This window comes from Dipteris shenzhenensis, chromosome 24 (assembly GCF_047967505.1).
Source record: "Dipteris shenzhenensis isolate YYH24624 ecotype China chromosome 24, Dip_SZ_1.0, whole genome shotgun sequence".
In the NCBI taxonomy this organism is placed as follows: Eukaryota; Viridiplantae; Streptophyta; class Polypodiopsida; order Gleicheniales; family Dipteridaceae; genus Dipteris; species Dipteris shenzhenensis.
This window is the reverse complement of record NC_141619.1, coordinates 46,139,222-46,166,447: the sequence shown is the minus strand read 5'-3', so window position 1 is coordinate 46,166,447 and position 27,226 is coordinate 46,139,222. Positions and strand designations below refer to the sequence as shown.

Below are 27,226 nucleotides of genomic sequence, written 5' to 3'. Positions count from 1 at the left end.
CACAGAATGTTTGATAATCAGTTTACACTAGTACCACTTTTTTATAGAAACATTGAACAGCAATATACCAAGTCTTTAGTCTGCAATTTCATGGTCCTAGCAAATCGTAAATTGGTGACTCCTAAAAATATCATCACTCTAACCAGAAGCACATCTAGTTATCCTCACACCAATGTCACATGATCAAAGGATATTATTAAGAGCACATCAGCATTAGACCCTAGACCATTCTGTATCCAAGAAATTCTAAAATCCTCTGCTCGTAGGAAAGCCAAAATAAACAGGGAAGAAAGTAGGCCACAAATAACTTGTACGAAGTGCACTGAACAAATGAAATTGTTGCAACAACAGTTGGCGTTGTGTTCACACAACTGTGAGCCTCGTAATACGAGGTGATTTTCAACAGTCTTTACAGGTCGTGAACGAGAAAAATATTTCCAGAGACACTGGTCCCCTTATTGACACTACCTGTAGAGAGGCTGAGAGAAAACTGGACTTGAGAGAGAAATTGGCTCCACAAGTCCCTAAATTTCCGTGAAAGGGCAATTGAACATCAGCCCATCTTTCCCAAAAGCCAAGAATTTTTCAATGGCTCCTTGGCATGAACATGTTCTCTCTTGAGACATTTGATATGGGATTCAATCACTTGGACCACTTTGGGGGGGAAATTAGCCAAACCGCATGTATCAAACCTTAGGACTCTCTCCCACACCTGTGTCATCATGAGATGCTTCTTCTGATACCATCTTCCCACTGTCGCCATTTCCCACAGATTGAGAGTCGGGCTTATCTGGGTTTGATGGTACAACCTCTTCCACTCTAGAAGTCTGATGGGACCTCTCTGATGATGTAGATGTGACAGTCGTTGGAGAAGATCCAGATGGATATGGAACTATAGGCACATCATACAGAGAGGATGTCGATGGATTGTACGAAAGTCCAGACATAGGATGATCAAACTTGCACGTAGGTCCAAATTTACAGATGCCATATTTGATGTAGAATGTACAAGGAGGCTGTCCCTGTTCGGAATGTCAACAACAAAGCAGAGATGTGGCATTAAATTTCATATGAACAACAAACCTTAATATAATATGAGGAAGGTATTTGCCATGGGGAGTCATTTTACGAGTAAAAAGACCACAGGCCATCAAGTTGACAAAAAACTACTTAAAAGCAAAGCCCATCTAGTAAAACAACATGCCGACAATAATATTGAGCACAACATCCATTGAGCTGTGAAATCTCACCGGACGAATTGGAAGTCCCATTGGACTTAACGCAGAAGGGACTGAGGAGATAGCCCTGTCTTTAGGGTGATGGAATCTGCAACTAGAACCAAATTTGCAGTCCCCTGTCTTCATAAAATGACGGCAATCTGGTTGCCCTGGCCTTTCTGGAAAGGTGGTGTCCCTTGGATGCACTGAAGAAGATGCTGTTGAGGATGTAAAACCACCAGACCCTGTCGTACCTGCTGCAGTTGCATCCAATTCCTGTGTCACAGTACCATAAACAAAGCCTCCTGTCAAAGCCTGCTGGCGTCTATTGGGAGAAGGCATTTGAGTAAATGGACCCTGTTAAAGAAACAGGATGAGAGCGTTCAGGATGACCCTACCAAGGTACCAAGCATCAGCAATTGAACATCCAACCCTCCAAAGCAAGTAAAAAAAGGTCGCCAGAAATGATTTTTTTCCTAGGTATTGCCTCTTCTATAGAGATACTTGTACCATATTTCTTTTACAAACTGCTGAGTTTGGTTTTGATGATTAAGTCAACATGACCTTTGCTCATCACATTGCATCTGATTCCATGTTCATTAAATTTCAAGATTTTTTGTATATTAATGGGGCAATTTAAGTTTTCCTCCTTGTCATCTTTCTGCAAAAGATCAGCACAGGAAAAGTTCAGGGCATTCACCAGCTATTTGACACATCATGCCCAACATGCTTATATTTGACAGATACTCATCAAAATTGATCCCCACAGGATATATTCAGTAACCCCATGCTTTCACTAGTATGCTTAATCTTGTAGGCACAAAGGCATTCCAGTTATTTGAGATGAGAGCCTCATGGTCACCAGCTTCTGACTCCAAACTATGCATCATCCTTGCTGACCCATTGAATGTTAAACCTCCAACAGTAAACACCCTTGATGATTTTCATCCTATGTAAGCTGCACAACTTAATTTGCATGCTCATTCACCTTTTTAACTGCTCACTTTCTATCTTTTCCCCATGACAATTTGTAATCTTATCTAGGCAGTCTCTTCAAATGACTCACGAGGCTCATTCACTATCTTATAGTAGTACAAAAGGCTGTTCAAACAAACCACATGCTGCTGCTTTCTCTGCCTCCACATTGCAAGACTACATCTCTCCCTTCTGCCCTTACATTGACAATGTAATCTAGGTAGTGGGGCCACAATTTGCACTTCTAGTATGCATTACATGTACCTATTATCATAGCAGGGCAGATAGCAACATGCTTCCCATGGCTAAAAACGGGAACATGGAGAGCAATCCTCACATGCTAACATGACCAATCTAAACACAACTATGTCACTTGTGTAGCTTGATCAGTGGCAAGAAACTAAGCAATTCAGAGATATCAACATACATGGCCATAAGCACTGTAGAATTTTAAATGTACTTGGAGAAACAAAATAAAGTCAGATAAAATGGGTAAAACTATGTAGCCATTGCAAAGATTCTCTGTATTATTGCAGATAGCACTTAATCCGATTAAAAAGAGTGCTTGCTTTAGGTGCACATTAGGTTTGGGTTTTGCATGTTTTAATTGTGGGCTGCAAAAGCATCGTAGATTTAGACCTACATACATATAGTTTAGTCTCACTTTTTGCTTACTAGATTTCATAACCTTGTGTTGGTTGTAATTTTCTACAAATAGTTGGGGGATTAATTGCTGTCATGACAAGAAAATTGATTTTTTAGTTAATTAATAGTCATTAGAACCTTATTATTGTTAGGGCCAATTTGATGGTGCGGTTATGTTTGTACTTATGATCGATCAAGCGGTGTAAATAGTACCACAAAACTATGTAACATTGGCCAATGATTAGTAATAAAGATGTGCACACACGTGTCTAGGTCCTAGGAGCAATAGGAAAGGAAGGGTGCATTAGAGTGCATTGAATGGTAGGTGCATGGGTCATAGAATAAGGGTAGGTGTATATGGGAAGATGGAACTTGAGTGATCTCAAGGGACATTAACGAAAGGGTATCATCCTTTGATTGTGAATCTCACATAGAATTCTCTCTACCACATTGCATTCATCCGCCATCTCTCTCCCACCTTGCATGTAGGTCAAAATAGAAACAAGTACTCTCGCGAGGGTGCTCTTCCCCATCAGAGGGCCAATTGGCATTCAAATTCTGCATGCACACACATTTGCATTCTTGAAAAGTCTGGTTCTTCACATTTGGTATCAAAGCGGTGACAGTCCACGACCGGGACGAGAAAAGAGAGAGAGAGCAGCGCACACAATCGTGACAAGCGTGACAACGAGGACACTCACGTATGGCGAAAAGTACGGGGTGGTGAACCGGAGAAGCAAGCAACGTCTGAGAGTGCGGAACATCGAAATCGAATGACGGAACCTTCGCCCGACATGCGTTCGCAACGAACAGTCAAGTTTGGATACTACAAACACAATGATTTATTTGGGCTGAAAACCGACTTCTCCTTCCCTCCAAACCCTGAATTCTTGAGGGTCTGAGTGAAGAGATTTCTTAGAAAATTTTGCCCTTGAACGGTGAACGGGGTGACTCCCCCTCGTGTGAATGTATCCTTAAAATCCTTAAACCATGAGGAAAAGAGACCCCCCCGTTCTCGCAAACGGAAAGTCGGATCGGAACAAGATTTCAAGGGGATTATCCACCCACCAAGTACCCCCTATAACAGTATCTAGAGCTCCAATCCACTCAAAATAAGTAGCCCAAATGGAGTGTACCAGTTTACAGCAAAAATACAAGAAGAAAAGCATAAAAGAGAGGGAAGAAGAGATCATTTGAAGAGGTTTTTGGACACAAGCGAAGCGGGAGTCGGATAAGTATCACTAACTCTACTACACTTGGCTTTTGCTGTAAAATAAACCTTTTTTCTGAAATTACAGCAAGTCATTTTCTCTCTTGTATTACTAAAAGGAAAGAATGGAAGGTAAAGGGAGATAAAGAAATGAACTTATTCCTTTTCCTCCATTACCCAAGGGAGAGAGAAAAAGAAAACCTTTACTCCCTCCTGAAGAGGATCGACTCCCTCCTGAAGAGGATGGATTAGGTGAGAGTTACACACATCTTGAGTATGATAATCCACAAATAGATTTACGGCAGTCTCTCCTTCAAGAACCTCTTGATAGGGAGTTCTCCTTTCGTAATAAGAGAAGAAATGAGACCAGCCAAGAACAAGGTGATCAATTTACGCCTTCAACTCGAAACCCAACACACATGGATTATAATCCAAGTTCAAGAGGAAGAGAGGAGACTCCTGTTGATAAGCTGATTTTCCAACTTAGCGATATGATTGAACAGTCCATTATGAAAAGATTAGGGACTAAGAGGAATTTAAACTTTGGGGATGAAGAGTTACCCCTTCTAAGAGATCCAAATTCCAACCGCGAGAGAGAATCGAGTTCCCCAAAAATGATGGGACAAGAGAGACTGATTAAATTCTCAATTGGATTCGCCATTTGAGCTATACTTTGCCCATCAAGACAAGACCGAGCAAGAGAAGCTTGCCCTTGATGCATTGCATCTACAAAAGGATGCTCTAATGTGGTGGTCTTTGTCACAAATAGAAAAAGATCCTTTTCATGAATGGGCTAAGTTTGTGGAGAAACTGAAAGCCACTTTCATGCCACCGAGGCATGAAGAGAACCTAACCTTTCACTGGGAGAGGTTTAGGCATTTCGATAATGAGAGTAATGCAGATTTTTCAGCCAGGTTTTGGAAACTCTCTCTAGAGTTACCCAAAAAGAGTGAGGAAGATAGGAGTTTAACAGCCTTAAGCCCAAAAGTAAGATACGAGGTTGAAATGTTTAACCCAACCATGCTTAAGGACCTCACTAAGCTGGCTGAATTAGCCGAAAGAAAATTGATTCCTCGTAAACCCTTCAATAAGGAGGGTGGGTCAACATCTAAGACCAACAACATACCCACTTTTAGGAAACCAAACCAGTTTAAGAATAATAAAGAAAAGGGTAAAGCTCTTGTAAGGAATGTGAACAGCCAATCAAGTGCTGGATGGGTGTCATTTCCTTCTATGACGGACGAAGAGAAGAAGAAGTTGATTAAGGAAGGCAAATGTTTCAGGTGTAAGAAACATAAGCCAAGGCACGTATGGCATAAGTGTCCCGTTCTCTTGGCTGAAATTACCAAGACGAATTCAGTAAAAGGGAAAGCCAAGACATCCAAGCAAGAGGGTGAGGCTTCTACCTTGTCACCCTCGAAATCTACCATGACTCTTGAACCAATAGTGAATGCTATCCATTCAATCAATACCTTTGGGCCTCGTGATCTTTTTAAGGTTTATGGATTCATGAATGGACAGAGAATAGTGGTTCTCCTAGATTATGACCTAGTGAGTGACAGATTGGTAAAATTACTCCATCTTAAACCAGAACCTATAAAAAACATGTCACTCTCAGGAGCTTTTAGGAGACATAATGAAGAAGACACATCCATAGTACAAAATATCCATTTTCGTATACAAAAATATAGAGATCGAAGGGATTTTCTAGTAGCTCCTTTACAAGACATTGACATGATTCTAGGTAAACCATGGCGGTATGATTTTAACGCTGCTATTCATCCTCATACTCATCATTGTTGCTTTGTACTTAAGGATGAAAACATAAGGATCATAGGGGATCGAGACGTGTATACAATTCCATTGATTACTTCTACCCAAGCAAAAAGATTGGTAAAAAGAGAGGTGGATTGTAATCTTGTGTATATACGGGATTCACGAGATCTTCATATCTCAAAAGAAGATCACGAGAGAAATGAGTTCCTTAGAGCTTATGAGGATCGATTTTCAAGAGATGACTCATTCGAATTGCCTATGGAGAGAGAAGATAATCATGCCATAGACTTAAAGCCAAGAGCTTCGCCTCCATGTAGAGCCCCATACAAGATGAACAAGATAGAAATAGAGGTGGAAAAACAAATTGAATTGAAGATCTATTGCAAAAAGACCTCATTCGACCAAGCAATTCTCCATTTGAAGCACCTATATTAATGGTCAAGAAGAAGGATGGATCATATCGTATGTATATAGATCATTATGCTTTGAATAAACTTACGATTAAGAACCAATATTCGATTCCAAGAGTGGATGATTTATTGGATATGCTTAAAGATGCTAAAGCTTTTAGCAAATTGGATTTGAAATTCGGTTATCATAAACTTTGGATGAAAGATAGACATGAGCATAAGACTGCTTTTTGCACTCTCACTGGACATTACGAGTTTTTGGTCATGCCTTTTGGCCTAACTCCAACCACTTTTAGTAGGCTGATGAGATGGGTTTTGCGACTCCAACCACTTTTAGTAGGCTGATGAGACGGGTTTTGCGACCCTACTTGGGAAAATTTGTCATAGTCTTCTTTGACGACATTTTAGTTTTCAGCCAAACTGAGGAAGAGCATAAGGATCACCTTGCTAAGGTGATGGAGCTCCTAAGGAAGGATCGATTGTTCCTAAATACCAAGAAGAGTGAGTTTTTCAAGACAAAAATAGAGTATTTGGAACACATTATGTCTGCTAAGGGAATTCGGGTTGACCCTAATAAGATCAAGGCCATAATTGAATGGCCAATGCCCAAAAATATACATGAGTTAAGATCCTTTCTAGGGATGTGTAGTTATTATCGTAGATTCATTAAGAATTTTGCACGTCTTGCTTCTCCACTAACAGATTTCTTGAAGAAGCATTCCTTGTATAAGTGGAGAGAGGTTCACCAAGTAGCTTTTGAGGAGCTTAAGAGAACATTGGTCAATGCACCAATGTTAACACTTCTGGACATGAACAAAGAGTTATTTGTTGTATGTGCGGATGCGAGCGGTACCTCGATTGGGACAGTATTGATGCAAGGAGGGCATCCCATTGCTTATGAGAGTAGAAAACTTCAAGGGGCTGAATTGAAATATATCACGTATGAGGAGGAGTTACTAGCAGTCATTCATGCTTTGAAGTTATGGAAGCATTATCTATATGGTTCTACTTTCAAGATTAAGACTAACCATCAAAGTATAAAGCACTTGTTTTCTCAACCCATTGTTTCTTTAAGGAAAATCAAATGGGCTTAATATATTCAATCCTTTGGGCAACCAAATATTGAATATCAGCCAAGAAAAGAGAATTTAGTAGCTGATGCTTTGAGTAGATGGCCCCAAGTTAATCACATTTCTGTGATTAAGGAGAAATCATTAGGAGCGATGGTTGAAGCTTGCTTATCCTTTAGATGAGGACTTCGCTGAAATTTATAGGAAGATTCAACGTAACAAGGTCGAGGGTTTAGAGACTTATTCCATCGTGGATGGACACTTATTGTTGGGACGTGCCATACAAAACATTTCGGTATCTAGTCATGAGTGAGTTACATGCGAGTCCATATTCTAGACACAGAGGCATTAGAGGGACCATTAACAATATTGAGAGGTACTTCCATTGGCCTAAACTTTGCAAAGAAGTTTCAACCTTTGTTCAACAATGTGACATATGTCAGTGCATTAAATCTGACACAATTACGACTGCTGGTCTTTTGCAGCTTTGCCTATTCCCTTTGAAAGGTGGGAACACATTACAATGGATTTTGTATCAGGTTTCCCCAAGGTTGGTCAGTTTGAGCAAATTTTCACTATTATAGATAAGCTGAGTAAACAAGCTCATTTTATTTCCTGTAAAAAAGAGTTGTCTGCTCCTGAAACAACAAGGTTATTCATTAGGGAAATCTCTAGGTTACATGGGTTACCAAAATCTATTGTATCTGATAATGATGGCCATTTCATTAGCAACTTTTGGACAGCCCTATTAGAGAATCTTGGAACCAAACTGAATTTTACTACGGCCTTCCATCCTCAAGGAGACGGAAGTTTCACTGAGAGGTACTTCCATTAGCCTAAACTTCGCAAAGAAGTTTCAACCTTTGTTCAACAATGTGACGTATGTCAGTGCATTAAATCTGACACAATTAAGGCTGCTAGTATTTTGCAACCTTTGCCTATTCCCTTTGAAAGGTGGGAACACATTACAATGGATTTTGTATCAGGTTTCCCCAAGGTTGGTCAGTTTGAGCAAATTTTCACTGTTATAGATAGGCTGAGTAAACAGGCTCATTTTATTCCCTATAAAAAAGAGTTGTCTGCTCTTGAAACAACAAGGTTATTCATTAGGGAAATCTTTAGGTCACATGGGTTACCAAAATCTATTGTATCAGACAATGATGGCCATTTCATTAGCAACTTTTGGACAGCCCTATTAGAGAATCTCGGAACCAAACTGAATTTACTACAACCTTCCATCCTCAAGGAGATGGACAAAGTGAGAATGCCAAAGCAAACCATAATTACGTTACTTCGAGCTTACTTCGAGCTTATGTCCATGACCAACCTAGAAGGTGGCCACAGTTCTTACCCATGTTAGGGTTTGCTTATAATAACACTGTACATACTTCCACCAAGAAAGCTCCATTTGAAATTATGTATGGGCAATGTTTACCCACTCCAATAACTCACTTGGGGGAGCAAATTTTTGCTATTGACCAGTTTGTTGAGGATATGTCACAGGTTATTGAGCAAGTAAAAGAATATATTAAGAAGGCCCAGGTTCAACAATCCAAGGCAACCAATAAAAAAAGAAAAGAAGTTTATTACAAGGAGGATGATTGGGTTTTACTGAGATTGATAAAAGAAGAATCAAGTCAGTGAGAGGAAGTACAAAACATGTCAAATTAGCACCGAAGTTTTATGGTTCATTTCAGATTTCACCAGCTTTATATCCAAAAGAAGGATCCAAAGCGTATGAGCTGAAATTACCAGCCCACTGGCGTATGAAGAATATTTTACATGTGAGCAATTTGAAGAGATACCATGGCAATACTTCTGCGTTTTTGGATACTCAGCATCAAGAAGAACCTAAACTTGAAGATAGGACTGAAGTTCTTACTCCAGAACAGATTGTGTACCATAAAGAGAAGAGTACTGATGGAACGAAGAGATATTTACTGAAGTTTAAAAACCAGCCAGCTAGTGATGCACAATGGATGGAAGAAGAGTTCTTTACAAATTTTCCACATATACTCCTAGATTATAAAGAGGTGATGCAATTGCAAAAGTAACAAGAGAAAGTGCACGTAAGAGGAGGAGACGAGCAAATAATCCAAAAGAGGATTTCTGCTCATTCAAGCAAGAGGATGATTATTTAGTTAATTAATAGTCATTAGAACCTTATTATTGTTAGGCACCAATTTGATGGTGCGGTTATATGTTTGTATTTATGATCAATCAAGCGGTGTAAATAGTACCACAAAACTATGTAACATTGACCAATGATTAGTAATAAAAATGTGCACACACGTGTCTAAGTCCAGGGACAATAGAAAAGGGAAGGGTGCATTACAGTGCATTGAATGGTAGGTGCATGGGTGATAGGATAAGGGTAGATGTAAATGGGAAGATGGAACTTGAGTGATCTCAAGGGACATTAATGATACCCTTTCATTATGAATCTCACATAGCATTCTCTCTGCCACATTGCATTCATCCGCCATCTCTCTCCCACCTTGCATGTAGGTCAAAATAGAAACAAGTTCTCTCACAAGGGCACTCTTTCCCATTAGAGGGCCAATTGGTATTCAAATTCTGCATGCATTGCACACATTTGCATTCTCGAAAAGTCTGGTTCTTCACAATTGCCACCATTCCTATCTAGCCTTTCTTTGGTTTAGCATCTATTTTTAGATGCCTTGGAGGAACCACAAGTGCTCACACCACTCTTCTCGGGATCGTTTTCTTGGATTGTCATCAAATAAATTTTGATTCTTGAACCTAGACACTACATTATTATCATTTGAGTTGTATCTATGCCAAACAATCTATTTGGGGTCTTAGAATTTGGTTCGCAACTTATAAAGCTTGAATCTCTTTTATTTGGAAACAAAAGTAAGAACATCCTTGAGTCAAGTCATCAATCGTAACGAGGGGACACTATCTCATTTGTGCCCCATCAATCCTTCATCTCTTTTACTTCATAATTTATGTAAGATTCGTGATATATTATGTGAACTATGATCCGATGTATTTAATGTGAGTTTACCCCTACTACGAATTAAATTCTAAGTATTGCACTGAGTTAAGTAAACAATTTCAAATAGGCATTGAAATTTTTATTGGGTATTTATGTTAATCTACACAACTTTATATTAGTATCAAAGCCTCCAGTTGATATTCCATGATGAATTTCAATTTTTCCTAACATACCTTAGTCCAAACCAACCTAAGGATTATAGTGTGATTGCTTGAATTTGTGATTGCAATGTGATGTTAGTCGTCTATGTCTTCATGGCTCTCAAACGACGACCAAGAACGTCACCTTGGACATGCAGCCGCAAAAACAACATGAGATGCCACAAAAAGCAACCTATGATTAGCTTGAAGCATTCCAAAGCCATGTATCACGTGCTTTCCAAGAGATACTTGAGGTGATACAAGATGCTATATACGAGAAGCAGCTTCTTCAAAGGCTAAAATCACATGAAGAGACTGAGGATTTTCGGGATGGTATTCTTGATGAAATGGACGAGATGCAACATGAGATACATGAGGAAAAGAACAATGACACAAAACTCTCCTTCTACACTTTAGTATCATTAAGCGATGATTCAATCCTTCATCATTACTCCCAAAAGATAAAACTATGTCTAGATTGTGATACTCAAGTGATTACAAACCGAAGGCATTATTAAGAGAGCAATCACCGGATGGTAAGGAAAATCTACAACACAACCTCTCAAGTCCTAGGAAATGATTCATGCTAAAACAGCCCTCTTTGTTTATGATCCATGTGCTTCTCATAAGATCATTTTCCATTAAACTAGCATATCCATATACATTTTCTCATTTATCACTTATGCATGTATTTATTGATCGCACGTATGTGTTTGTATGATTCTTTTTACAAGACCCCACACACTCGACAATTAGCATCTTCAAATGCAGTGCCTTGGTCATCTCCAACTTGATACAGAAAGGCGCCCCTTGTTGCTTGCCCTCCTCGAATTCCAGATTGTTGAGGTCTCTAACAATCTAGGAGTCCACCTGAAATTCCTCTAACAATCTAGGAGTCCACCTCAAAGAGACTCCTTGAGCTACCTCCGAAAAGTGCCATTTAGTTGGTGACACACCGGTGCATAAACATTGAGGATCCAATACGGAGATCCCCAACCAGTATGCCCACACGTGTGGCTCTGCTCCTATTAATTCTCCCTAGTCAAAAACCTCCAAAGCTAAGGCATGTGCCATAAATATGCATATTCCGCCACACTGTCATATTGTTAGACTCCTATCTCAAGATTAGCCATCGGGGAAAACCATGCACATCCCAACTCACTACTGCCCAAATCATGGGGAGGATTGAGGGAAGATTAAAAAAAGTCCCTCACTACAACGAATGCTCTCAGCTTCGATACACCTTAGCTGGTGGTTTCAAGGGTGAGTAATCCCAAATCATCCCTAACGCCTCGAAAGGGAGGGGGGGTTCTAGTGGGACAAGGGGAGGGATAGGACTAGAGGGAGGAGGGAAGGGGTAAAGGCTGAGAAAAAAAAGGGAGAGGGAAAAGAAGGTAGACATAGGGGGTCGACAGGGGTCTGGGGGATTAAAATCAAAGAAAGGACGAGTCAAAAGAAGAGGAGGGAGAGAAGCGTGATATGGTAGGAAGTGGAAGTCAAGGATGTTGCCATGGGAGCTACTCTGGCTAGGCTTGGAAGGGTCCTTGTACCTATTATGTTAGCAATTATGCTAGCATTGAGGTGCAGAGAGTTCCCGAGGAAAAAGGAAAGAAAAGGCATGAAAGGAAGGAGGAAGAGAAAGAAAAAAAAGAGGGGCCGAGGATTAGGAGGCTAGCAAGGAGAGACTGAAAGAAAAGAGGAGCTCAAGGACAAGAAGCTCGGATACCCACAGAGAGCGAAAACAAGAAAGAGGGAGGCAAGGCAGGACAATGGGAAGGGCCAAGGAGAAGAAGGGGTAAAAGAGGATAGTGGATGACAAAGCATCAATCCCGCCAGTCCGAACATGCACTACCTCAACCCTTCGAGAACAGACACTTTGTCCAATGTCGCCTTCACTTGCCAAAATGTTGGCATCCAAGGGAGCTCCATGCTCCAATCCAAGGTTTGAAGGGCCTTTGTAAAATACGAATAGGAGGCACTGAAAAGCATGCTTCATACATGTCACTTGAGGCTAAGAGGGTTGTCGAAGCACGAGCAAGGGATTGCAAAAAGACAATGTACGCTAGAGAGGCATCAAGAGGCAAATGCTACTGAGGAGACGTACTTCTTACTTTATGAAACCAAGGAATAGAGAGTGATGCTATGCAATGTACTAGGAATGCATACATATGGAAGTGATGTAACGTGCAACGGTAATCTGATCGTGTAATTCACAGCAAGACCTTCTTTAAACCTTTAGCGAGAAATGAGCATTGTTTACCATAGAGAGAGAAAGGAGATGAGGATAGAGAGAGTAGAGTCGAGAACCGATCGAGTCTCTGTACCCACTGAGAACCCCCTTCCCCACTCAAGGGAGAATTTGCTTTATACTTAGAGAACTGAGAAATACAAAGAACACTCTTTGAGAGAGCAACGTGCAACGGTAATCTGATCGTGTAATTCACAGCAAGACCTTCTTTAAACCTTTAGCGAGGAATGAGCATTGTTTACCATAGAGAGAGAAAGGAGATGAGGATAGAGAGAGAGTAGAGTCGACAACCGATCGAGTCTCTGTACCCACTGAGGACCCCCTTCCCCACTCAAGGGAGAATTTGCTTTATACTTAGAGAACTGAGAAATACAAAGAACACTCTTTGAGAGAGCACGGAACGCACTACTAAAGAGCTCACTGTGCACACGTATAGCAAACCCAAATACCTGAGAGGCAACGCTGACCAATACCGAGACCTTGATGCTGTCCACACTGACGATGTAGGATGCTTCTGCAAGGCAAGGAAGAGACTTGTGCTGTCTACCAGAAGGCAGGGTTACTACGTGAGTGAGAGAGTGAAAACTAGGAGTGATAGATCCTATGAGAGAACTAAGAGATGACTCAAATATAGAGCCAAGAGTGAGCTATGTAAACTGTAAAAGAGAGCTGAGAAAGCTAAGGAAACAGTGTCCAAACCTCTCTCCTTTTGCTGGTCCAAACCTCCGACTGTTGAGCTGTGTGATCACCTTCAGGCTGAACTGATGGCCAAGGGACTGAGGCTAGAGCAGAGCCAGATCTGAGGATCTCAAGGGCTACACAAGGAGGCTGAAGTGGAGCTGTAGGAGAGCTGAAGGCAGGAGCACTAAATGAGGAAAAAGGCAGGAGCACTGAATGAGGAAAAAGGACAACCAAGGGGTCTTTTGATAGGGCTGGAACTGAGCCAACCCAGTCTGTAAACAGTCGACTGGGTCGATCTGTTTTACAAACTGGTTGGCCTACAACCAACCTATAAAAGCCCTCCCCGGCTCATTTCCCAGGGGAGTTTTTGGACAGCCTTTGCAAGCTGCCTTCCTTGCTTACCTGTCCAGCCTTTGGGGGCCCTAAAGGGGTTCTTAACCTAGGCTAAGACCTAACCTCTAAGATGGAAACACTTAACCTACTGTTCTCCAATGGGCTCTTAACCTAGATAAGACCTAACCTCTAAGATGGAAACACTTAACCTTCTGTTCTCCAATGGGTACTAGTGAACAAGAACTAAATTACTGACTTGACCTAAGGCTGAGAGACTGACCTATGTAGCTTGTGCTTGACTGTCCCTGGACAAGGGCTCACAAAGGAATCACAGCATACAACAAAATCTCCTATCTGAGAACTATAATGCACTTGTCGATGTAGCCAGTGTGTCACCTTGCACCCAAGTGCAAGGGTGCATGTGGCATTCCATCCTCCTTAACTTGGCGGTAGGTTCATTGCTCCCAAGTAGTCCGTCAATATCTGGGGAAACTCTTGGAAAAAATCTTCGTCCAACCACACTGCTTCATGGGTACCTCGATCACGAAACTTGATGTAAAACTCACGGATCCTGCATCATGACCCATGCTTGAATTTATGAAGAAGGATCTATTCTATCTGCAACATTTCAGCTTCATCAAAAACTTCAAGTTATTGCTCGTCGGAAATCTCTAAAAGAGGAGGTCCAAATATGGCTTCAACCAAGCTACATGGAACACGTTGTGCATAGTCCAACTGTCTGGTAGGCGTAACTTCATTGAGACATCGTTGATCTTTTGAATAATAGGGAATGGTCCGAAGCTCCTGAAGGACAACTTAAGACATCGCTTGTCCACCTGCTTCAATCTTTGGTTGATAATGCGTAAATACACCCATTGACCCTCTTTATATTAGACATCTCGTCTGGATTTGTTAACTTGACACGTATACAATGCTTGAGCTTTAGCAATGCGGCTTTTCACGGACTCCGTAATCTCTGCCATTGATTTAATGGTTTTGTTAGCTTCAAGAGATGGAGACACCATCCAGGTGAGGAGTGAGGTAAACCGCCGTCCAAACGCCGCTTCATAAGGTGTGCGATCAATACTCGAAGAATAGGTATCGTTCAGAATGGCCTGCACAAGCGAAAGAAACTACTCTCACTTTCCTTGAGCATCATAACAATATGATTCCAAAATATCATATGCCATACCATTATACTTTTCCATCTCACCATACGTATGGAAAGCGCTAGACATCTGCAACTTAGTACCAAAATTATCAAACACGACTCGCCAAAAGTTAGGCGTAAACTTGGAGTCCTTGTCAAATGTGATGTCTTTGGCAACCCTTCAATGGAATACCAATACTTGATAAACAAACGAGCTACATCTTCAACGCTCGCCGTTTGTTTACATATGTCTTAAAAAGGACCGTCGAGGATTAACAATGACATAAGTAAGCATGTCGCCTTCTTGTGGGAAGCCTTGACCTTTTGACATATTTGACAATTATGTACATAACCATATACGTCCTTCTGCATCTTCGGCCAATAGAAAAATGTCTTAAAAGGACCATTGAGGATTGGCAATGACATAAGTAAGCCAATCGCCTTCTTGTGGGAAGCCTTGACCTTTTGACATATTTGACAATTATGCACATAGCCATTTACATCCTTCCGCATCTTTGGCCAATAGAAATAGTGCTCTAACTTCTCCAAAGTCCCGTTGATACCTCTATAACCACCGATAAGGGCATCGTGGACATCATGAAGAAGCAACTACTGTTTATCTTTAGGTACACATAATCTTTTCTTATAGAAAAACCAACCGTCCTCTAATGAGTAATAGCTTGGAGCAAGCGTCGTGGCTAACTGGAACTGCGTGCCAAACTCTACTGACTCCGCGTACGTGCCTTCATGCTATTAGGATACATTGCACATCCTTAATATGCTACTCGGCTGTCGCAGAAAAGATAAGGATATCATCGAGAAAGATAAACATGCACTTCCCAATATACTCTGCGAATATCCGGGACATCATCTTATTGAATGATGGTACATTCTTCAGATCAAAGGACATGACGACGAACTCGTAATGAGCTCGCTCAGTTCGAAAAGCTGTCTTTGGAATGTCAACTTCAAAAATATGGATTTGATGATAGCCACTCTTAAGGTCAATCTTTGCATCATTGAGTCTTTCCAAGATGTACTCGATGCGGGACATAGGAAACTTGTTGCTTACCGTAAGCTTGTTGAGTGCTCTGTAGTCGACACATAGTCGTGCAGACTTATCCTTCTTTGCCACAAATAAAATAGGTGCAGCAAAAGGCGAAGAAGGTCTAATAAACCTTGTGCGTAGTAATTGAGACAATTGCTGCTCTAACCCCCCCCCTCCATAGACTTTGAAAGTCGATAAGGGAACTTACTTGGAGATGTCGAGTCCGAAAGTAGATTGATGCGACTTTGAAAGTCGATAAGGAAACTTACTTGAAGATATCGAGTCCGAAAGTAGATCGATGTGATGGTCTTCCAGTCGGTTGGGAGACAGCTGGGACAGCAGATCGTCCCGGAGCATGATATCTTTGAACTCTTGGAGTAGATCCACCATTGCTTGCTCCATCAGAGGAGCACCTTGAACTGCAGTGATTTGGCACTGGACATAGACAAGTGCACACATGGCACTCTTGCGGGCGGCGTGACCTACTTAAATATGAGAGATTAACGAAATCCTTGGTATGCTCCGTTCACCACGTATCACGATGGGCTTAGGTAAATCTTTCACAATCGTGAAAGTATCTTCCCACCAATCAAGCGTCGGAACAGTGTCACCTTGAACCCAAGTGCAAGGGTGTTGAATCACATGGACCGAGCTCTCCTATGGATCCTAATCTACTCTAATGACAATACTAATCTAAGGTGGATGAATCCTAAGAGTGATCATGATCTATAACTCAAGTTAATTAGGTTCCAAGGTAGATTAGCTTAGACTCATAAAGAGAATCTTGAGATAGTGCAAAGTACTTGATTGATATTACTTCAAATGAACCTCCCTTTTATAGGTGAGGGTACTTACATCCATATGCTTGCTCACATGTGGGATATCTCCTCCATGCCATGTGACAGCTTGCCCTTTACTCATACCTTTGCTCTACATGTGCTCATGGCACCACAACTCTCAACACCTCTCCTTGGTGCCATGATCCTTTGGCTACTGCAAGGTGGTTAGATGTGAGTTACAAGATCAAATCCACCCCCGGGTGCTTACATGGCTACTCTCAGGTGGTCAGGTTTGATTTACAAAATATAGGCAAGGTTAGCAAGGTTTTAGTTTCTCAATACATTCCATTGATGTCACCTTTTGACTCATGGCTTGATAATGATACTATGTAGTTGACCTGCTGGTTCTTCAATCTGCAATCTTCTTCCTTGTGTCCCAGCTGATGCGTGTTAAAGTAGATGTCAATGCGATGCCTTTAACTCTCTTTCTTTTTCAAGAAGAGAGGATACACATTCCTCAAACTTTGGATCCGGCAAATTCTTTAAAGTGGTTGTCAATGCATTGTACTCTACAAGCATGCTTTTAAGGAGAATTGCAAGTGCATCTTTCTCCCCTACTTTTGCATTTATGCCTTCTAGTTGGGTCATAATGCTTTTGATTTTATTGACAAATTGTGCCATAGATTCATTGAAGCCCATGTGCATACCATAGAATTCAATCTTAAGATGGATTTCTTGGTTTTTGGCTTTTGCACTAAACACTGTGTTCAACTCATCCCATGCATCCTTGGCATGATCCTTGGAGTCTATACGATGAATTATGTTTGGACCCAAGTGCAATCCAATGAGTGATAGTGCTGCTTCGTCTTTTTCCTTCCACGCATCATTTTGTGTTGTGGGTATGTCTTCTTTTACAGTCTTCCAAAGCTTTTGATGCATCAGAAGATACCTCATTTATGTAGACCAGGTATGAAATCCTTCCCCGGTGAATTTCTCAACAGTTGGGGTACGTATTGCCATTGCAAAGGTCTTACCAATTGACAATACTTTCAAATCTGGCAATGTCTAATTGCATACAAAAAATCTGACTTGACAGGTGCGTAGAGCTCGAAAAATCGATTATTTTTTCTTTTTGGAGCATGTGCAAATTTCTTCTAGATTGCAAGTTGCGCCTTGTCGAAGTTTATGTGAAGAAGAGAAGGCCTTTGCTAATGTGGCACAGGGATTCACATGCAAAATTCCATACTGTACTTAGCAAGGGTTACTGTGTGCTTAGGTGGCATGATGATGTGGCATAAACCTAACCCTAAGCCTCAACCATGGTTTAACTTAACCACAATTAGTTTGACCAACTTATCTGCCACGTGGCAAAGACTAGAGCACTGACCAAACCAATCCAACCCAGGGCAAAAAGTCTATCTGCCATGTGTCACTTGTAGGATACCTTCGGAAAAATGAGAGGGAAAAACTTTGAAACTGCAACGACGGTTGACGCAATAGAGATTCGAAGAAGGCGACGCCATTTTGTTGAGAAAGATGCAGTAGAGGCTAGAGCCCTTGGTTATAGATAGTAGGAGAAGACCAGGCTACAGATGGAATGCTTGTGGGTCAGTTGCGTGAGCTTTGGCGCAATGAAGTTGTAGGTGGTGAAGGAGATGCAAGCGGCCGTTAAGGCGTTAGAGCTAAAGTCACTACTACTGGCTTTGGTGGATCTACTATTGCAACCGAGGCTACACAATTCATTTGATGGACGTGCTTCTTGTGAGCCGGAAGCAGATATAGTAGAGGCTACAGAATTCATTTGATGGGCGTCCTTCTTGCTACTTGGGAGGAGGGACAAGCATCGCGATGGACTGGAGTAGCCGTTTGGTGAAGGAGAGACTTTGTATGAAGCATGCTGCAACTAAGGTCGTTGTTAGACAAGCTCTAGAGCCAAATGGAATGGAGCTGGCTGAAGGCAGACGATTTGGAGAGGTCTACCTTTCACAGTCCGTCGTGAAGGCGCTGCTAGGAGCATGAGCTATTGGAGCTTGTAGGCATGTTGGCTATGGACGCGCTTGGAGCTATCGTGAGTCGAGGAGAGATGGGCTGCCCATGAGCTTTGAGTTGGACGTTGGAAGCATGAAGGTGCTTTTGTGGTCGTCAAGGTCAAAGAGCCTTGAGGATCCTTCCCTCTATTTCAAGAATTGAGCCTGCCTTGCTCACACCTCTCTCAACACTCATGAAATGGACCTCTCGAGAACCATAATCACTCAAAGTAGCTCTCTCTCTCCAAAAACTATCAGAAGAATAACATGGGTCTCTCTTTCACACAATCTCTCAATGGAAGAGATGTCTCTTAGATGTAGACGGAAACCTCTCAATCAAAAAATGACAATACTAATCTAAGGTGGATGAATCCTAAGAGTGATCATGATCTATAACTCAAGTCAATTTGGTTCCAAGATATATTAACTTGGACTCATAAAGAGAATCTTGAGATAGTACAAAGTGCTTGATTGATATTACTTCAAATGAACCTCCCTTTTATAGGTGAGGGTACTTACATCCATATGCTTGCTCACATGTGGGATATCTCCTCCATGCCATGTGGCAACTTGCCCTTTACTCATACCTTTGCTCTACATGTATTCATGGCACCACAACTCTCAACAAAGGGTGCATGTGACAAGTGATGTGATGCGGGCATACGAGGCGTGTTGTGGTACTAATGCAAAGAAAGAATGCAAGGTATGGGAAGCACAATGAGAGTGTATGAGTTATATGCAATACAGATCCGTGGGCTCTAAAAGCACTCTTCTTGCTATTATCAAACGAAATTAACTTGAAATTCACCACCACATAATTGTTATATCAATTGTATATGACTAACACTCATTAGAGTCAAGGCCTTAGAATCTTACCCGCAATTTAAAAATTGTCTCTCTCTTAGTTGGCAATGAAAATAGAAATGTCCTAGGATTGGATCAGCAATCCTAGAGAGGCGATGCAACCTCATGTGCACCCTAACGACCTCGTGTCATTTTTACTCCGCAACTTATAAGTTCAGCTGCTGTTAAAATCTCTGAATGACAGGATATATTTGATGTAAGTTTCCTTCTGCTATTGAGTTAAATTCACAATATTGTTGTGAGTTTAGTAACAAGTCTGTGGCAAAAATATTGAGAAATTGATTGGGCATTTACTAACTCGCATGATTCTAACAAGAGATTCATGGGAAAAATTATACCATGAGGCTAGCAAAGAGTAATTTAAAAAGTATTACTCCATGCATACAAACCTATAAACCAAGTCAAAGAGAATTACCGACTAAGAAGTTGCCTTTAATTCACAGAAGAAGCTCTCTTCAATCTCAAAAAAACATAGAAGTAAAAGACAATATGGGGTATGGAAAAGTCAACACAACAAAGCTGAAAGTTCAAGAAGTGGACAATACGCGAGGATACACGCCATTTGCAAGACAGCAAAGTGAGGAATCACCAGCATTTTACTGCTTTGGATGAATTAGTGAATTCCAAATGAAAAACAATAACAAGAAGAGTCAAAACAAAAGAGCACAAAAGAAGCCCTAAATCTCTAAATAGTGGGGCTAGAAAAGAAGAAGAATGAGAACACCAATGAGACCCTCAATAAATGCTTAGGCAGCACCATGCACATCTCTAGACATCAACAACAAAAGGCCTTTTTGGGATCAAAGGGAAAAGACCCAGAGATTTCATCATGAAATTCCAAGATGCTCAAGCTAGCATACAGGTTTTGAAGCACAAGCAGCACTCAATTTGGGTAAACGAAGAACTCACAAAGCAACAATGATCCTAGAGGTAGAAATAGTGCATAATGCAAAGAAAGATGCAAAATGGCCTTTTGTCAAGGCTGGCAAAGCAACAGTAATGACCAAAAACCAAAAAAGGGGGGGCTCAAAGAATCAACATCTGGAATGTAGAAGGTCTATTTATTGGCTTTGGACAAGAAAAACTGTGGGCCTTCTACACTAGGAAATGTGGAAACGAGTGAAATGAGACCCCACTGTCACAGACATCTATAACCATCTAGGCACCACGAGCTCCCAAACAGCAGTCCATGTAGAACTGCCATGCAAGCGGCCCACATGGGACTGCAAAGGACAGCAGACATCTACAGCCATCTAGGGCCGCCACAAGAGCTCCCAAACAGCACAATAGCAGTCCATGTACGGCTGCCAGGCAAGCAGCCCAAGACTCGTAAGTACTTAATTGAGACTTACTCTCAGCAATTGCTTTGCAATTATCATACCTCTCCAATTATGCTTCCTGCATGAGCATGTGGATGGCTGATGCTACCACCAATAGGCCCTATGCTGTCACCAGGCATAGTGGTCAACAGGTTAGGATGTACAGCATGCAGACAAGCATGCCAGTTTACAGACTGACAGTCTGTGTAGGTTAATAAGAATAGAAGCATATTAGAACAGGCCATCACCTCCTCATTTCTGCATCAGCCTCCAGCAGTAGTCTAGCCTCAGCAGCACCTCAGCCTTCTCTAGTAGTCCCTTCAGCTTTGGCGGGTTTCCCTCCACACTGCCTCCAGCCAGCCTCTACAGCAGGGACTCTCATAAGTACTTTCTTGCAACTTACTCTCAGCAATCACTTTGCAATTATCATACCTCTCCAATTACGTTTCTTGAGTGAGCATGCGAAGAGGACTCTCAAATCGTCACAATTAGAGGATCGCTGGTGCTATACCACCAATAGCGCTACGCTACCTATGACCAGAAGTCACTAGACATTATTGGCTAACAGATACTTATCTTATTTCTAGATTCAAGCATATTCCAGTGAGGCACTTCATTCCAGCAGTGACTTAAGGTGAACGTAATCAATTTTAAGACCGAGTACATGTTAACAATGGGAAAGCCTGGATTCTCATTCCAGCAGTTTTATCTCGTTTTGGATCTCAGAACAGAGCACATATACAAATGCACTTCCTCTGATGTTCTTTTGCATAACTAATATCCGTTAAATTCCATCTTACGAAAGGACTACAGACAGATCTAAGGAGACTTTTAAACCCGGAAATCATGGGAGAAAAAAAAGGCCTTACTTGATATGCATTCCACCCAGGCACTGAAAGACTTTGAGGAGGAGATACAAGAACTGGCATGTAAGACGATGGGCCTGGCAGTCCTGATCCAGGCATATAAGGAGCCCTTGCAATTGACCAAGACGGTAGCGCTGCTTGATAAGGTGTAGGTGATGCAGGTGCACTGGTTGAATACAAGGGAGAACCTGAAAGCGGCACAACTGTCCCGAGGGCTGTAGGCTGAGGATGATGAAACTTGCAAGTAGTACCAAACTTGCAGGACCCTGTTCGCAGATAATAGCCACAGTCCTTCTCAGCCTGGAAGACATAACATGTTTTTACAGAAACAACTGTCAGTTCTAACAAAACTTAGTTGGACAATTAGCAAGCCAAGGCAGAATCAAGATCAAAATGTTCAAAAGCTCACTTAAACAAACCAAATGAGCAATTTAAATGTAAGGCCAGCTTGAATGCAAACATTATGTGGAAACAGCATTAACCTCATTATCGCAAAGGCCTCCTACAAATTACACTTGTCATAAAAAGGGCAAACACGCACAGCAGCATGGCCAAAAGAAAAGGTAGTTCATTCTCACAGACCGGTCGCAAAGGAAGACCAAGGAAATTAAGTTGCACTTGTACACCAGTGGACGCAGTTCTCTGTTGGGGATGATGGTATTTACACACTGCCCCAAACTTGCATGTTCCAGTTTTCATGTAATACTGCACAAAAAATACACGTATGACAAAATATTAGAAGTCTTGAAAGACAGGCAGGGCCCTGTAGAATAATGAATTCTAGCGCTAAAGGATGTAGGCCACAGGAAGATTCAGATATCGTTTGGGGCAGGAAGAGAGAGAGATCCTAGCAAAAGGGACCGAGAAAAGGCACCCATAAAACAAATTGCTCAAATCCTATCATTGGGCACATGGACCGAGCAGCAACCCAAGAAAATTAACTGCCACAAAGAATGGCAGATTGAGATACGTATATATATGAATCCAAGAACATGCCCAAACACTTCCTCTAAAAACATAAATAGTGCAGTTTCAATACCATGACAGTCACAAGGTTAAAAACCATAAACTCCATCATGCATAATGAAATATCATCCCCATGAATCCCATCTATCAGTGAGTCCCGTCTATCATTGAGGCATAGATGTGTTCTAAGGGAGGATCATGCCACCAAAGGAGGCAATCCCCACGGCATGGATGCAATGAAGAGGAGCATGCATTGAATGAAGAAGACACTGATGATGCCATAATGCAAGATTTGATTCGTGCTTACTTTCACCACCTTCAGATCAAAAGATTGCCCTTGTCCTGTATCTAAATCCAGGTCCAAAGCGTCCCAAAATGTTTTTCTTGGACAGAAAACAAAGAAAACATGGAAGCATATCAAACAATGCAAATATTTATGTCAAGTTGAAGACATTGTGATCCGCAGAAGTTAAAGTACAAACTCTGTGGGATAAGTTTCTCCGTTCACAACCATTTTCGTCCTTGGATGTTTATCTTTGCAAAGACCAATCAAGGACCCACTCACTGCCCAAAAATGATCGCAAAACGTGTAGGTAGACACAACAGCCGACCATTGAAGTTGATATACAAGCGCCTTCAAGAGTGCAAATCAATTCAGCTGGAGAAAAAGACGTCCCCCCCAGTTTGCATTCTCTGACTTGAGATATGAAAGGGAACGTAGAATAGACAGGAGAAATGTATCAAGGGCAATTAGCAGCGACTTAGACAATATACAAAGAGATGAAGAATTGAAGGTAACCCACAGTGTTAGTCCTAGACATACAAAGTAGAGGTTTCACTGTTGAACTCCATTCCGTTGGTGATACACGCAAGACCAAAGCATTTTGCAGGAAAAACTCAGGACAGTGATGACCCATTCCTGACTAAACATAACTGGCATCTCCGCAGCCCATCCAGAAGGGTATATAAGGACCTGGCCTTGATTGGAATTCGATTCATATAATATAGAAACGATTGAACAAAGCCCAGGGTGTGAGAGGTTCGACGCTGGACACAATTTTGGCATGTACCAGGTTAACATCTTGGCCCCCTAATATCAGCCCGAGCTCGTGCAAAAAGAGTACCAGTTGTACGGGGCAAGATCTTTCAAAAGACGTGATAAGGGTTGTCGAAATCGTCAAATCCAACAGAGGCATGATAAAAATGTATGAAGCCCCCGAGAAAGGACCAAAGTCCACTACCTACATCCCGTTGAACCAGCAATGCCTCTATTGGATAGCCGAGGTGGTGTAAGGGGAGTATACATCTCTAAACTGTAACATGATTGAGCTAAAAATTTAGTACCTGACATTCCGGTTGCCCAAATCTTTCAGGGAGCTCGTCCTTGTCATGCGCAGGTATTTGCTGACCACAACAAGTATATGATGAGAAAAAAGGCCTGTTTAATTCACACGAGCACATCTGCACAATCACGTAGCCGCACTTGCATTGGTATAAGTAATCTACCAATTTGTCTACACCGGGATGGTTGAAGCGACAATTGACACCGTATCCGCAAGTGCCAGTGCGCAGGTAGTATACACAATCGGGCTGGCCGGGTCGTTCGGGATAGGGGCCTGCAGAAGCATCTATTCCAACGGGAGGATACAGCGTCATCTGCAGCAAGCTCTCTGTACACAGATAAGACAACCCAAATCAATAACGTGAAGCGCAGAAACGATCGTCGTCTCACGAAAAGCGGATCGCCCGAAACCAAACAATATCATGCACCGGTCGGTGAGGCTGCATGCACTGGCATCGGAATACAAGCTGGTAGCCAAAGATCAAGCATCCTAAAGATCAATACAAACGATCGTATCGGGCATGCGTAACTAAAACCCGATCTTTGAGCACCATCTGCATTGCAGCAATCTACGATCCCCGACCAAGGAATCGGGACGAAATACGATATGAATTCACCTTCAAGACCGGTTTCAGCAGTCACAGGCACATCAGCAAGGGCATGGGGAGGGAGGCCACGAGGGTCGGGGAGAACGCGAGCTGGAGATGGGTCATTGCGATGGTGGGTGAGGAAGGGGGAGGAAGGGGAAGGAAGCGAAGCATAGTATTCCATGAAATCATGCGCTGGGGAGGGAGAGGTGCGGGCAGCGAAGCAAGTTCAAGGGAGAAATGGGTTCCCCCGCTCTCTCTCCCTGTCCGCTCGCTTCTCTTCTCTCCCTCTCGCTCTCTCGGTCTCCCTCCCTCTCTCCCTCTCTGGTGCCTTCTCTTCCCTCCCGAGTCCCTCTCCCTCTCTCCCTCTCTCGCTCCCTCTCTCGCTCTCTCTCTCTCTCTCTCTGTGTCTGTCGCTGTGGAGGTGGTCTGGGTCTGGGGCGAACTCTGTGCCCCTCATTCACCAAATGGAAAGCGGAGAGTGCCCAGAATGCCCGCTCGCTCCCTGTCTCCACCCCTCACGGCACGGAGGCAATGTGGGCAATGCGATCGAGGCGGAGAATTGGGTTGTAGAGCAACTAAAAGATGAGGAGCAGAGCAAAAGCGCAATATCATCAAAGACGAAGCCTTTTGACGATGATGATGATGATGAACGACGACGACGATGAACGCTGAAAAGGTGTCCCCCATTACTTTCGTAATTATAATTAACCCCCTCCATTAACAATAATATCGTAATTTAAAAGTTATCAAATAGAAAACTTCACGGACTCCCCTCCCACGTACGATTGGCTGTTGCTATTTATGATTTTGGTTTTTTTTCCCCTTTTTTTTGTACGTTTTAATATTTCTTTTCTTTTCTTCTTCTTTTTTCTTACCCGCGAGAATTTACGCGGCGGACCGCGCTCCGGGGCCCTCGAGGCCCCACGTGGCAGCCCACCCTTTTATTGCGGGCCCCGCGCTTTATTAAATGCTTTGGAGACAATTTTTTCCATGGCCCCCAAAAAATCGCGGAAAATCGCCGGAATAAATCCCCCGCCGCCACTTGCTTTTTTTTTTTTTTTTTTTTTAATAAAAGGCACGTAGGTTTGGCCTCGAGAAATGCATGGTCCCAGTAAATTTACGCCTCCGCGTGCTCCAAATTTTGCTATTTCGCTTAAAAGCAATCATCACGTGTCACACATTTAACCTCCCACCTTTCCACATAACGTGCTTAACTAACCTCCAAATTAAGGCCGTCTCGCTAAATCTTGGTTATCCCGCACTCTAGCCACATTAGTCGTGAGAAATAGGGACCCCAATTGAATTTGCCTCCATTAAATAATTTGTTCACCGCAGTGGGAGGCAAAAATTAACGTTAGGTGAAAGGGAAAGCTTCCAGTTGATTCGAGAATGGCCAAATTCTAGAAACTTCGACGTTGCCTAGAGAGTAACTGAGGGGGAGGAGGGGGCACGGGAAGACACAGAGAAGGGGAGAGAGGAGGAGGGGGAGGGGGAGGGGGAGGAGGAGGGATGGAGACGGAGGGAGAGAGGGGGAGGGAGGGAGAGGGGAGGGAGGTGGACACGTAGAGAGGGGGAGACTGAGGGAGAGGGGAGGGAGGGAAACGGAGGGAGAGGGAGGGAGCACAGGGAGAACGAGAGGGGAGAGAGAGAGGAAGCTGCGAGGGCGATGGAGAGAGAGAGAAACACAAAGAAAGATAGGTTAATTAAGCCATAGGTTAATTAATTAATAGATAGGAGTGATAGGTTAATTGCTACACTAAGAGATGGAGATGGAGGGAGAGGGGAGGGAGGGAGAGGGACATTCTCGTGGACGGATGGAGAAATAGGCTAAATCGGCGTGATTTATTATGGGAATATCGCAACGTTACATCCCCAGATGAATGAATGGTCGAAGTTTCAAGCTCATCGGACTAAAATTCATAGCAATTCATTCCAACTCATTGGTTAAAACCTGACTTTCAACCTATTTTCATGGGTTAACATCACCAAACTCCTTGATGTTAGCCATGAAAATAGAGACCTCCCTCACAACTGATGAAGAAGGCGATCTTCACTCATGATTTCTACTGGTCACCTCCGTAGAAAAATAGGGACTCCAAACGTGTAACGTGGGAATGCTCTCTTACTAGTATCTTTGTCAACCCTTAGAGTCTGCTCACACGAAGGGCCTAGTTTGCACACCAACTCAAGCAAAGTCAGGATGGGTTCCTCCGTAGAGGTTTTTTGGGGAAATGCACCTTAGGCCCCTAGTCTAGAGTAGGTTAGCCAAAACGCATGTTTCATGTCAGTCTTGACAAGGGTAGGGTGCTTTGCAAACCACCCCCCTTGCGTGAAAAGGCTATTAGTTTTTATTTTATCTTAAATTTTTTTTTTGTCATTCAGCACCCATCAATGTAAATAATGCCTTGTTTCATCCTCTCAAGCATTAACACCCAATAAATATCCCTATGAGCATGGTTTCTCAACACCTTCCCTCAAGATCAACATCATGAAGTAGGCCTTCCCTCAAGATGATGATCCTGGGGAATCGAAGAAGAACTAAGCATTA

The 27,226-nt window shown here is 42.3% G+C and overlaps 1 protein-coding gene across 3 annotated transcripts; it reads right to left on the bottom strand.

Annotated features, from left to right (window-relative positions):
• Nucleotides 1-287: 287 nt before the first annotated feature.
• Nucleotides 288-25,298, bottom strand: LOC147886679 (zinc finger CCCH domain-containing protein 58-like). 3 transcript variants are annotated; one of them, XM_087395152.1, is made up of 7 exons: nucleotides 24,706-25,298; nucleotides 24,253-24,416; nucleotides 24,091-24,150; nucleotides 22,363-22,485; nucleotides 21,784-22,080; nucleotides 1,251-1,574; nucleotides 288-1,022 (listed from the first exon to the last, which is right to left on the bottom strand). In XM_087395152.1, exons 1-7 carry the CDS (start codon nucleotides 24,857-24,859, stop codon nucleotides 687-689), a joined length of 1,458 nt encoding a protein of 485 aa, XP_087251278.1. In that variant the 5' UTR covers nucleotides 24,860-25,298; the 3' UTR covers nucleotides 288-686. The 3 variants fall into 3 exon arrangements, with proteins under 3 accessions (XP_087251278.1, XP_087251279.1, XP_087251280.1); XM_087395153.1 differs by having other exon boundaries at nucleotides 288-1,016; XM_087395154.1 differs by having other exon boundaries at nucleotides 1,251-1,493.
• Nucleotides 25,299-27,226: the final 1,928 nt, after the last annotated feature.

Coding starts and splice junctions, on each gene's coding strand:
- LOC147886679 (XM_087395152.1), bottom strand. CDS start 24,859: ATGGAATACTATGCTTCGCTTCCTTCCCCTTCCTCCCCCTTCCTCACC. Junction 22,486..24,090: donor TTGGGCAACCGGAATGTCAG/GTACTAAATTTT, acceptor TTTTTTGTGCAG/TATTACATGAAAACTGGAAC. Junction 1,023..1,250: donor TGGGACTTCCAATTCGTCCG/GTGAGATTTCAC, acceptor CATTCCGAACAG/GGACAGCCTCCTTGTACATT.